This window comes from Lethenteron reissneri, chromosome 5 (genome assembly GCF_015708825.2).
Source record: "Lethenteron reissneri isolate LAM-NWPU_2019-01 chromosome 5, ASM1570882v1, whole genome shotgun sequence".
Lineage (NCBI taxonomy): Eukaryota > Metazoa > Chordata > Hyperoartia > Petromyzontiformes > Petromyzontidae > Lethenteron > Lethenteron reissneri.
Genome location: NC_083783.1, coordinates 6485441 through 6498364, shown reverse-complemented (window position 1 = coordinate 6498364; position 12924 = coordinate 6485441). Strand labels below are relative to the sequence as shown.

The 12924-nt window shown below is 48.8% G+C and overlaps 1 protein-coding gene across 6 annotated transcripts in view; it reads right to left on the bottom strand.

Moving 5' to 3' along the window:
- The window catches only part of LOC133351769 (synaptotagmin-like protein 2), an 81444-nt gene that overhangs the window by 36182 nt on the left and 32338 nt on the right, over nt 1-12924 (bottom strand). For 2 of the 6 annotated variants that reach the window (XM_061567286.1, XM_061567305.1), the window contains exons 4-9: nt 8843-8930; nt 7034-7079; nt 3849-3924; nt 3563-3641; nt 1014-2774; nt 10-87 (exon numbers count right to left, since the gene is read on the bottom strand). In XM_061567286.1, coding sequence (XP_061423270.1) covers nt 10-87; nt 1014-2774; nt 3563-3641; nt 3849-3924; nt 7034-7079; nt 8843-8930 — 2128 coding nt within the window. Of the gene's footprint in view, nt 1-9; nt 88-1013; nt 2775-3562; nt 3642-3848; nt 3925-7033; nt 7080-8842; nt 8931-12924 lie in introns of those variants that run through there. The other 4 variants (XM_061567269.1, XM_061567278.1, XM_061567295.1 and 1 more) reach the window with 3 other exon arrangements.

Sequence of the window (12924 nt, the reverse complement as noted above, 5' to 3'; positions counted from 1 at the left end):
GGCTCTTACCTTTCTGCTGCCCATCCGAGGCCTGAATGTTTGCCTTTGCAGAGGGGTCTGATGGGTACTGCAAAGACTTGGGTTTACCTGCAACAGAGAAGAAATTGAAAGGGACAAAATGTTTAAAAATATGCATGGTATTGAAGAATGTTTTTGGGAGTTTCTACCACATGATTGATGATGATAATGGAGATTTTTGTACTAAAATTAATCATTTACAAGGATGTAGAGAAGGGGGCATCAATCAATTAATTAATTGTAAATAAATAATGTTGTTTTTTGTCAAATTAGCTTCTCATATTCACCAGTTAATGGAAATTCCACATTCCTATGAAAGGCGTGAGTCTTTCCATAGGACAGCCATTGTTGACTTTCCAACAAAGAAGTGAGAATTTTATCGACCCCAGGAGGGATGATGGGTGGAGCCATCCCCCGGCTAGGATTTGTATCAATCCGATTATGAGCCGCTCGCTCAACCAACCGGTTGCATTTTCATTAAACAAATGTGCAATCAATTGCCTAAACTTCAGTTACTTTAAATTCATTAATATTGATTGCTACGATAGAGCTCCCCTTCAGAGTTCTTGAATGATAAAATGTGGCTTTATATTAAAGTGAGAGAGGATAATTACGGGGAAGTAAAGCAGCGTGGCCACTACTGTCCCAAGTTTGGACCAAACCCACCCAAAAAACCATTCAAAACCCCCCAGACTCACCAATGTGACCAAACAAAACTAATCATGCAAGGTACATGCCCGACATCGCGCACCAAGTAAAGTCAGGTGAAAGGTGAACTCATCTGTAAGTGAAAGGGGGGAATGATTGTCAGAGTAGCGGAGGGTTTTTGCAATCAACAGTTGCTCGAAAGATCTTGTCACCTTGACACCTTGGCAAAACACCTTTAATTCCACATACAAGGGGACCAGCCCACTGCGAGATGTAGAACACCTCCCCGTGAGTCACCACCACATCCGGGCTTGTAGAGATGCCACCATGCTCGAGACCCTTCTTACCAGTGCGCTCGAGGGAGGAGGTTTGTGATTGTGCGGTGGGCATCTTGCTCTGCCAACCTTCTTCGTCAGAGGCTGACGAAGGCACGGCACCTGTGTCGTCAATCGGTTTGAAAGCAGCCGTGCCCCTGCTGTCCGCCTGCTGACTCGGTTCCTTCAGCGGCTCGGCCGCAAACTTCTTCTGCCGATCTCCTCCTGCCCGGTCGATGCGCCGCTGTTCATCGTCGTCGTCGTCACCGTCCGAGTTGTCATCGGCATCTGGGTCGTCGTGCCTGGATCTTTCGGTTGAAGACGACGGTGGTTTCTGGATTTCTGTTCTGCCGTCCTGCCGTGGCTTCTTTGAAAAGTCAGTTGGCACTCTCTCTTGAACGGTGCTGCCAGTGTCATCTTTCATGCCTGGTTTTGCTGGCTTTCTTAAGCCAGCAGGTTCTGAGTATGGCAATTCATTTTCGTCGTCTTCAGCCAACAAATCTGCTGATCTAGCTATCTTTGGCTGCATTTGCACGCTGGTTGATTTCAATGATGGCAATTGATTTTCATTGGTGCCATCCTTCAAATTTGAAACAGCATCTTTTGGCTGCTTTTGCATGCTGGTAAATTTCAATGATGAAATTTCATCTCCACTGTCATCGTCCAAGAGATCTTCCGATGTATTATTCACTTTCGGCTGTCTTTGCGGGACAGCAGGGTCGAGCGATTGTGGCAATTCGAGCTCGGCATCTTCGGCCCAAAAATCGTCAGCCGCAGCCGTTTTGAGGTGGCGGTTTAGCGATGGTAGTTCATGTTCGGGCTCCTCAACGAACAGGTCTTCGGATTGGTTTGTGAATGGGTTACTTTTGTACGCTGGGTCGTCCATCCCAAAGTCTTTAAAGAGGTCGTCGCCCGTCATCTCATCGTTCATGAACGGATTTGTGCTAGAAGTGCCAGCATTTTTCAACGTGTTCTCCTCCGTCTCTTTGTCTTCTTCTTCATCCTCCTCCTCCTCCTCACTCGAATTGCTTTCGTCGCTGTTATCCAGGTTTCCCTCGCCGGTGTACCCCGGGGAGTTGAAATCAGTCTCCACCTCCACTTGCTGAATGTTCGAGTTGAATCGCACGTGCCTGCCTTCCAGGTCCTCGGTGCTGCCCTGCGAGTCTTCGTTCGCACTCTTGCTCTTCTCGTGCATCACTTCCGGAGTGAGGTGGACATCGCTTATCGCCTTCGTCAGCCGACTCTTCGGTGGCGTGTCCAGACTCGAGTCGGAACTCGACATGGAGGAGTGCTTCAGTATACCCCGAGGACCGGCACCGTCCTCAGACTCGTCGATCAGCGAGTCCAATGAGCCACTCAGTTTGACGGCCGGCCTCCTTTTGACTCCGCTCACGTCACCCGTGCCGTTCTGCTCGGCGGGTTCGGGCAGCGCGCTCGCGTCACCCCCCCATTTGACCGCGCTTTTCACGGGGGTCTGACGCGCGCTTGGCTTCACGGTCTCTTCCAACTCGCGGCCGTTGACCTCCGGCCGAGCCGTCCGCGCCCGGGGAACGGGCGGCGGTGGCGCTGCCGCCGCCACCGCCACCGCCGCCGCCGCCTGCTCTCCAAGTCCGGATTTCGTCGAATCGGTGCTCCCCTTGGCGATCGGCTTGGCTTCCGGTGCCCCCGATGAAACGTCGGCGCCCGCCACCGGCGCGACGTCCACGTTAAGCAACGTTTGCACCTCGGCCACGTCGGTGGCGTCGATCAACTTGGCCAGAGCTGCCAGTGTCTGAGGTTTTGATTCCGCGTCTGCTGCGAATATAACGAAAATAGAATATGTAGCGTGTATCTAAATTGCGTGACGAAGGTGTAAATCACCCGTGAGCCTAATGAAGGTGCTCTATACCAATATCCATTAAACTTTCTTTTTTTATTTATACTTTGATTATTGCAATGGGCCAATCCTCAAAGCCATCTTTACCGCATGTTGAAATATGTCACGCTGCCGTGAAATGCAATCCGTGTATTTGCTCATTATATTAAAAGGGCCACAAATAATGATTCGGCAGCGTTATGTTGTGATGAGTTATGACGCCGCTCGCATGCACTTGGCTCATACAGGGCCCCCTCTAATAGGTCCTGTGACCGTGCCCTTTCGTCTCACTGGGTTTCTGCGGTTCTAGACGGCACTTGCATTGCAAATTCAGCCACCGTCTCTTCATTCTTTTTCATTATCCATATATATTAGACGAATCATAAATGGCAGTTAAGAGGAATTTAAACCATTACTCTATTAATGTTTGACTTCTAATTTACGTGCGCTGCTCGACACGCCTCGAGGGCCACGCGCAGTAGGAAGGACTCATCCATCCGTGCGGCCGATGCGACTAATTAAATTTCCGGGAGCAGAATTAAAATGGACGGACAGCATCCCGCCGTGGAAAAAAAAATAGAACGCATTTCAGGATTACTCAAGCAAAGAGGAAGGACGGAAGTGCAGCCATTTAGTAAGAGTCGGAGGTGAGAGATTAGTTGCTGATGGTTGGGAACACGAAACAGTGAGGATGGTAACCACATGAGAAAGGACTTTCCCTTCTTACCAGGTTTGACATTGGGCTCATTTTCCACCTCATCAGACTCGAAGCTCGAGTTCTTTGTCGATGACGAAGTGCCTTGTTCCTGAAGCAAGATGTCGAAGAAAAAAAACCTCCGTTAAAATGTTTTATTTGTAACAAAAAATCTACTCACCGTACGCCCTTTACTTAGGAAAACGTGCGCTCGGCAGCATGGGAGGGAGCTCGGGGAGGTTGCAACCCCCGTGTATTGATCCAAAGGATCGATGGCTGTGCGCGACCTACTTGCTGCGGCGGCGAGCAGGGGACTTACTTTGTTTGCGGAGGTCCCGCCGAGCGCAGGCGTTTGGTTCAGGCTCGATTTCGACGTGGAACGTAGCCCCTCGGACCTGGCCAACAAACACGTTGGAATAATAACAGGTTCCACGGTTACAAAACGTGTACAAAGTGAACCAATCCCTATGACTAAATCGACAGAAATGTGCCCGGTCGTGTCACATCTCAGAAGCCGAGTTGGGTTTTTGTGGGGGCGGCGGGGGGGGGGGGTGGTGATCTGGATGGGTGACAGAGCGTGCACAGTTTGCTCTGTGGCAAAATCCACTGTTGTACTGCACTGTGCCCTCACGTCTATGTTCCCCTACTTTTAAATGTAGGCGAAGCCCTCATCCAGCAGTGGATTGACTGTACGTGTACAAGTACAACACCAAAACCAAATTCGAGCACTTTCCCCCGACCAACGATGAGCTCCAATAAGGATAAAGCTGGTATAGAGTTGCATTGTTAATGTTCCGCTGCCAAAATAAAAAAAAATCCACCAGCTGGTGGCTATCACAGGGCCGTGTGTAGAATACTGGTGATGTCATCACTATTATTACTGTGCGTGTTTACCCAGGAAAGCCTCACAGAGTCTCATGACACTTTTTTCAGGAGGTTCTTGCCAAGTTATTGCAATTAGGGATGGGGCAATGATCGATTTGTATATTACATTTTAGTAATTTGTCATCTTGACAAGCAAAGCATGCTGGGATTCTTGTTATGTATTGTGATTAAGGCATCTCTCTTGCATTTCATATTGTTCCTAGCGTACTCATTTCAGCCCCTTTCTCAATCCTTTGCCCGGTGAAGGCCTCTTTATGCCGTTTCGCTCATGGGGGTTTGACCATCCTTCACTCAGCTGGTCAGTGCAGGTCCAGACTCCACTCACCACTGATGTTGGCTGTAGCCAGGAATCAAAACTCCGGTGGGCCGGGTTCATAGCACCAACAATAACTGGCGTTCAGCCACCAAGCGGTGCTTGTGTCAGGCTAGGTGCACCTTGAGCGATGTACACTGACCAGTTCATCGCCACTGCTGCACCCTCTTATTATTACAAAACATTTACCAAAAACATTGGTTACTGCTCCAAAGCGTTTAATACGAGCCCAAAATATAATCCAGTACAAGCTAATCCTTACAATAGCCTTGCCAAGTAAATGTGGAAGCCTATATGAATACACCCATTATTCAAAGCCATACCCATGGCCGGCTCCAGGGAACATATTTGCATAGCCGTGCACGTACGACTTCTTTTGGTCACCCTTGCATAAAATAATTTTCTTAATGGATTTTCATCCAGTTTAAATTAAGTCTGTTGTTGTTATTATTGTGGACAGCGGTGGTGCAGTGGTTTTAGCGCACTGAGCTATGAATCTGACAATGTGAGTTCGATTCCCAGCCCACGGCGAATGTGAGTGGAGAGTGATGACTGAAACCGGTTAATGGTAAACCTGCCTGCATCAGGCCGGCCATTGGCCATCGTGGTGAAGTATGGTCAAACAAAAAAAATCCTACCCCATGACTGACATGGCAAGTGTCAGTGGATTTACCAAGTAGTTGTCAATTATTATCAAAAATATATATTGTTATTAAAGGCATGAATCAAGTGAATTTATACAGATTGTATTTTTATTTATTTTAACAAGGCTAGGCTATTTACATTTAAATGTGAAACTGCGTTGATGCATCTCGTGTGCAGTTGTGTTCATACTTGGGCACACTGCCCGGATGTGGGTGACAAACCGACACATGTTTTATTTTATTTTCAGCCCTCCCGTGACAACACATGGCACACATGTAGACGCTGGCAAACACGCGGAACACCTTACAACAATGCCTCGCACTTGCGCGTGACACCACGTTTGACGTTTTGTTGTTCATGCTCTACGAAGCACACGTTTGTTCAAATAACAAAATATACCATCGTAGAAAGGAACAAGATGTACTACACCCAGCTGGTTTTACAAGCGGTGCAGACAGATATACGTTGCGTGTACCTCAGTTTTCGCTTTTGTTCATTGTAATTATTATTGCTGCGCTCGTTTAGCCAGGAAAGCCTCACACGCTGGGCCTCAAGAATTTGCCAGGTGGTGTCCTGCCAAGTTTTCGTAGTGGGATTTGGGATGGTGCTCAGCATAATCCTATTCGAGTTACTTTGCAGGTATTTTTTTTCTTCCAACAACGAGATTGTTGGCCGTTAAAATGTACATTGTGCGTTTCGATTTACATATGGGACGGAATCGGAGAGAGCACGGAGGCAAACTGATGCACAACAAGAGGGGGTCGAACGTACAAATTCCACGCAGAGAGGCACCCGAGTTGGAAATGTAATCTATGCCTCCTTCTTGCTGAGGCATTGATGTTGCAATTGGGCTTGCCACCCTGCCCCCGCCCTGTCTTTAACCCTGACTGTGCTGTAAACTGCAAGCATTGCCCAAGAGTTGACAGGTCTTGCGTTGGTTCAACTGCAATAAAATTCCAATCGTTAAAAGAAAATGAAACCTACTTGTGCGGGACGGGAAAACAAGTTTCTGCTGTTTTGCAAACTTTTTTTTTCTTTCAAAAAGTTGCACCGTGTACGGACATTTCACAGCCTTGTACACACGGCACAACATTTGTGCATTGTGGAGACTTTGCGCTTTCTGGACTGCTGCTCTAATGGTTCTCTTGCGATGGTTTTTCTCATCGATTACATTACCTTAATTATTGTTGCCATTACAGTATTTAGGCAAACTAAGTGGTCCCCGTGGTGCAGAAGTGGGGGGTCTTTACACATAAAAGTTTGCCAGAGGCAGACTTTGCAGCAGTGATGAGCGCACCGGTTTGCTGATGATTCCTCGTGGAGGACAAAACCAGTCTACTCCAATCAGTCTGGCCATCTCACTTGCTACCCGTCCGCTCAGGTGACATTCGGCCCAAAATTGATTGATGGTCCACTTTTGATAAGGTGACTACACAATGCAGTATCCCCAAGAACCACTGGTTTTAGCATAACACTGAGAAAGCGTTTTTTTTTATACGCTTGGCGCGCGTGTGGTAGCAACTCCAGGAGGTCTCACTGAAGCAACGTGGCCATGCCTGCAGGGCAGGGAACTGGGTTTCAATGAATTGCAGTTTGGCCCTGTGTGTGTGTGTGCACATTCCATTAGGGCTGGTGTCAGAAATATTCAAGAAATGTTGTACCTCTTTGAAGGTCGAGGAGCAGCCTGCCTCTGTGGGTCCAGCAGAGCTGGAATGGAAAAAAAAAGAGGTGGAAGAGAAATTAAGATCTGGGCTCTTTTGTAAATCACAGTAAATCCAAACGCCAACCCATAATGCCATTCGGGTGGAGCGGTGGGAGAGTGATTAGCACATTGCGATTTGAACAGAGCAACTTAGGGTGGATTTCCGGCTAAGGCAAGAAAAATCAGTTCGAATTTAGATCGTAATAAGTATTAAAAGTCAACTAACATGAACACTCGAATTAATCTCTGCCATCGACATCTTGTCTGCAGCTCTCTTCTCTGAGAATCAGAATCTGTATTGAGACTGCAGGAGAATCTGATGAGCTATGAAGCTCTTTTGCACAGATGCCAGTGTGGGCACGTCATCTACATTTCCTGTCCCGGCAGCTCTTTCATTCCACTACGTTTCCATCTCGTGCGCATTTCATTGTCACCCGATTAAAATCTCCATCGCTTGTACATATCTGTTCTGTCATATCAACTAAGAATAATAATTGAACCAGGCCCACCCCCACCCCACCACAAGTAGTGGGCCAGCACCGCCGCTGGCTTCCTTCCCGCGTCCGCAGTGGAGGCCGCACTTAACAAGCGACCCCCTTCCTGGCCCCCCCCTCCCCTCCCTTTTTTTCACATCCTTAGTTATCGTCCCCTCCACTCTTTTCCCCTCCCCATAAAAAATAAAATAAAAAAATCGCTCGCGCCCTTCCTAGCGGTTCCCCGCCGCCTGGATGGATGCGGCGGGGGAGCCGAGCTCTCCGCTTTTAACGAGGTCCTGTCGCGCCAAACTCGGGCTGCTGTTGTTCGCAACATTTTTGCCCCCCGCCCCCAATTCTGTGATCGCGCGCTTTGTGCCGAGCTCACGTTGTAAAGTCGTCAACACGTGCGCTCTGCGGACCGGCTCGTGTGTCACGTTTTGATTAATAAAAAATCACATTGGGGCCGCCACGCGTGAATATTCACACCGCTATTGATTGGCTCTGGTGCGACGGTGAGAAAACTGCTGGAAAAATGATAACACCCAATCACGGCTGCCATGTCCCATTTTATTTAATAGGAATGGAATGACAAAAAAATAAAAAAGCGAACGCGTTATGGCGAGTGTTTGCGAGGTGACCTGGCAATTAATGGGCTACCTTACAATCTGTATTATCATTATCATAATCATCATTTGCCCTTGTAATGAAAGTGAGGGAGTGGGGAAATGCATTGGGGCGCCGGGGTGGCGAGATGTTAACTCCCTTGCCTGGTATACAGGAAGGTCATGGGCTCCATCACAACCCTGAGACATGTTTATTTGGAGCTTGTGCATCTCTCTCCCCTTGGTCACGTGGATTTTTCTCCAGGTTCTCCGGTTTTCCCCTCCGACACTTAGAACCAATGTCACGTGTTTATAGTTATTTAGCTGCTATAAATTTCCGCACGACGAGAAGCCGCTTTGTTGAGCCATCATCGGTAACGGCCAAGTCGCTTCTGAAAAAAATTGTTATATATATGTATCTCAGTGGGGCCTGACCTGGTAAGATAAGAAAACAGTTTCTAGTATCTTAGTTTAGGAGCACAACAGGCCCGCGCCCGGGTGTGGACGCGACCGTAGCGAACCGCCAGAGGGTAAACGGGCAGCGCGGCGGTTTAGCCGCAGCGAAATGTCACCGCAGCCGCCTCTCGGGGAATGTGGGGTGGAGCGCCGGGGTGGAGCGCTGGTACCGTTGCCACTAACGCCGCCGCCGTCGCCGCGCGTGTGTGTGTGTGTGGCGCCAATCGCGATCACCTCTCGTTTGCGATGCAGTCCTCCAGCTGTAGGGACTTGTGCTTGTTTTCTTTGTCCTCTCGGTCTCTGCTGTGCGCTTTGCCCCGGTCTGCAAAATAAAAAGAGTAATTAGTTAATAATCTTAATAAAAAGGTATTTGGGGGGTCGGGGGGAGGGGGGGGGGTAGCAGGTAAAAGTGCAGCCCTGCAACGGCTTGGCTCACGCCACTGCTGGTGGAAGGGCCTCCACTGGAGGAAGCGCAAGAAAGCCCTCCTTAGAGGGTATTAGGCCTACTCTTCCACGCGGCTTTGCGATAGCCGTGTACAAATGATCTACTATGTGGTATGGAAATGGGAGGACGTTAAAATAATTTCCAGAGCAAGCTGCTGAGAAAGCTGGAGTGAACCGAAGGCGCTTTTATTCCGAGCTTCATGCATTAACCATGCAATGGAGTAAACGCAGTGATGCGATGGGTGAGTGGAATGAATTATAAAGCAATTAGTGCGAGTGTGCGCACTTTTAATGGCTCATCCTCGAGCATCTTGTCATTTAGATCGATCGAGAATTCTTTATTTAACCAGGGGATGAAATACACCCATTGGGGCAAGTGAAATTTGCACCGCCTCCTTTGGCAAGGGGCGACCTGGGTCACAAGCAGGACATTTTAAGTGCATGATATTTTAATGACGTTTTACATTCAGGCACATCTAGTCGAACATTAACGATAATTAAATTTTTAAAAATGTCAACGAAAATAAGCATAAGATGGTGAATTGCAGTTAAACTCTTTCAATGTTGTTCTTGTTTTGTGGCAAATAAGAGGCAAATGCAGCAAATGGCAAAAAACAGTCAGGGGATGTCAACAAATTGGCAGAATGCAGCCGGGAACGCATTAAAACAAACATCCCGGCAATATTGTGCATAGAGTTGGGTGCCACTCAAGGCTAAAGTTTGTTATTTGCAAGGTCAGGCTTCCTGGTTTTACTCGTTTCCCCGTTAAACTCGAAGCACTTGTGAGTTTAAAAGACTGTCGACCAATATTTACTATAGCAATAATCTCATTACGATGCAAGAAAAGCTCCCGAAAATTACGTATCCACTCTGAGATACGAAAGGAAGATGGGAACCGACAAGGAAGGAAAAGCACGGACTGAGAGGTGCGCAAAGCAGCGCGGCGAAGGCGCGCACGAGGAATTACGCAGGGCTGGAGAGAGGAAACAACACGCGTCGGCGAATCAAACGCAAACGGGAGACGGTACATTGACTGGCGAGCAAATTTTTTACTAAGAGAGAGAGAGGGAACAAAAATGCGACAGCGCGCCGGCGCAGCGGGTGCGCGCAAGCGCAGAACAACGGAGACTCAAAGCACTCGGCAACAGCGCCGTGGGCCCTCAAAGGAAAACATCTTCCTTTGAGATCACAGTACTCTCGACAAATACGATGAGCTCTTGTGTAAGCAAAAAAAATTGGCAGAAAACATGGCTAAACTTTTTCTTTCAAATCTTTTTTTTTACCAGGTATGGCCCACTGAGCAATACAGCTCTTTTTTTTTCAGAAGCGATCTGGCTATCAAAAATGATAGCTCAACGGAAGTGGCTCATCATATGGACATATATAGCAGCTAAGTGCTTTAAAAGGCGTGTTTCTGAGCGCGGTGGGAAAAGCCGGAGGAAATGGATGAAAATCCACACGACCACGGGGAGAGAGACAAGCAAACTCCAAATGTACAGGCGTCAGGGTCGGGCTCGAACCTACTACCTCCTGTATACCAGGCACCCGGGCGAGATGGGATGAAAGGCGCGACGGACGAGGCTGGTGACAGAACAGCAGTCGAAGGGTGGGAAAAAAACGTGTCCGAGACATTGACCAACGTGGAGACGGAGCAATGAGATCGTCTCATGTGCACGAGCGAGATGGATCGTGGCATATCGCAAAGCCATGAGCAATGGTGACGATGTGGATCAGTCTTCATCCAGCAGCGGACGGACCATAGCTCATGATGAACATGATGGGATTCGTATGTAAGCCATCGCTCACCGCTACCGCCTCGGACGCTTCCCAAATTAAAACCGTGTGGTGTGCGAATAGCCACATTTGCATGCCTCGGCTCAGTCATTCAAGTGAAATATGTGCGCTTTCAAGTTCTTCATGCTCGTGCTTGAGTTACAATAGAGAAGTGGAGGAGGGGAGGGGGGGGGTATTCACCCTGTCTCATGGAAGGGATTTAAACCTGGGAGACATAGGCAGTCTAAATTGGCACCAAGCGAGTTTTTTTCCAGCCACGACCTGGCAAGTTCGGTCAAGATCCATCCTGCCGCCAAAAGCCAAGAATAACTCGCGGACTCAGCCTGCATCGACCGCCGTCTCCCCCCTCTCTGGGCGCGGGCCGCGTGAAGCGTCCGGTCGATGGCACGGATTCACCGGAGCGTAAACGGGGCCCCCGGCTCGGCTGCACTGCCGGCGCGAGGGCATGCAGCCACTCGCTAGTTGCCTCCCTGCGTGGAGAGCACAGACCGACGTGGAGGGCAGAGGAGCTGCACGGAGAGAGTACAGCGAGGGATTTTGCTGCACTGGCCTCCGCCGCTCGATGTAGGCCACACATAGCAGCGACCCGTCTGTGCACGGTCGTCACGGCGAGCGAGCGTCCACCAGGCTCAACCCCTTGCTTGCATGACAAGATCTTCTGACGAAATCGGCCACGTTCCTCGGATGTTGGTGGGAGGCTATACGTATAAACACGCGTTCGCGTATGCGACACGCCAACTCTACGGGAGCTGTCATGTCATCCGTAAACTCCTCCCCTCCTGCCCCCCCCACCCCCTTCATTAACCGACGCGAGGCAGGCGCCCCGACTGACTGGGAAAGCTACGTGTGGATGTGAAGGTTAATGCCTCAATGTCCCCCAATGGCCATAGGTTTCTGGCAGTTGAAAGAGTCCCCCACCCCGACCCCCCCCACCCCAAGGCTGATGGGCTAGCTACGTCATCACTCCAACGTCGGCGATGAGGGTTGCTGTGGTATGGCCAATACCGCGACATACAATCTACGGTGAGATGCTTTTAGAAAAATTATCGACCGTTGTATATTGTGATTATTTTATTCGCCCTCCAACCCACCAACCGCATCCCCTGCCCTCCACGCTCGTCAAATTTTTTTTTTATGAAAGCACAACAATGAAAGTTGACGATAAATAAATGTCGCTACAAACAAACAAAAAAATAACCATCGGCCACTAAAATTAGTTTCTCTGCAAAACGTTTTAATGAGCCATTGAGGGCATGGTGTAGTTACGACATCGTCACTGTCGGACCGCGCGAGAGTTATGCGCACTTCAAATTGGAAAGTCGTCACGATGATTAAAAGACTCGCGGGGGCAGGTTCCTGCCAAGTCAACTGCAGCCGAATCATTTTTTTAGGAAATTCCCGTACTTGAAAGTGCATCAAGGAACAAAAGAAACGCACCCAGTGAAAGCTCTGGAAACATTGATGTCGTGTCAATCGTCAAGTCGTAGACTTGAATGTTTCGTCGCATCGAGAAGAACGATGTTGTGGCAACCTTACCGCCGATACACACAGCGACCCAATTAAAAACTATTTTTTTTTTACTAGGTAAGGCCCCACTGAGCGATGTAGCTCTTTTTCAGAAGAGACCTGGCCACGAATGATAGCTCAATTAAGTTGCTTATCACGTGGAAATTCATAGCAGCCAAATAGTGTCAACGCATGTTCATCTTAAATGCAGAGGGAAAGAAACTGGAGGACCCGGAGAAAACATTCACACTACCACGGAGAGAGACATGCAAACTCCAAATATACAGGAGGCGTAACACGTCAGGGTCAGGATTGAACCCATGACCTCCTGCGTACAAGGCAAGGGAGTTAACATCTCACCACCGCGGCACCCAACACGATCAAAATCCTTCTGGTTTCATCACCCACCCCCCCCTCCCCCCTTGTCCTTTTACTGAGTGGAGTGATTGAACAAAGCGCCGTGCTAATGCCGGAACAATAGCTGCGATTCCGGTAATTAATCCGAGCCACGCGGGGGAATTAAACAATAAATTCTTCTCATTTTTTTCTTCCCAAAGCCAAAAAACTGTGCC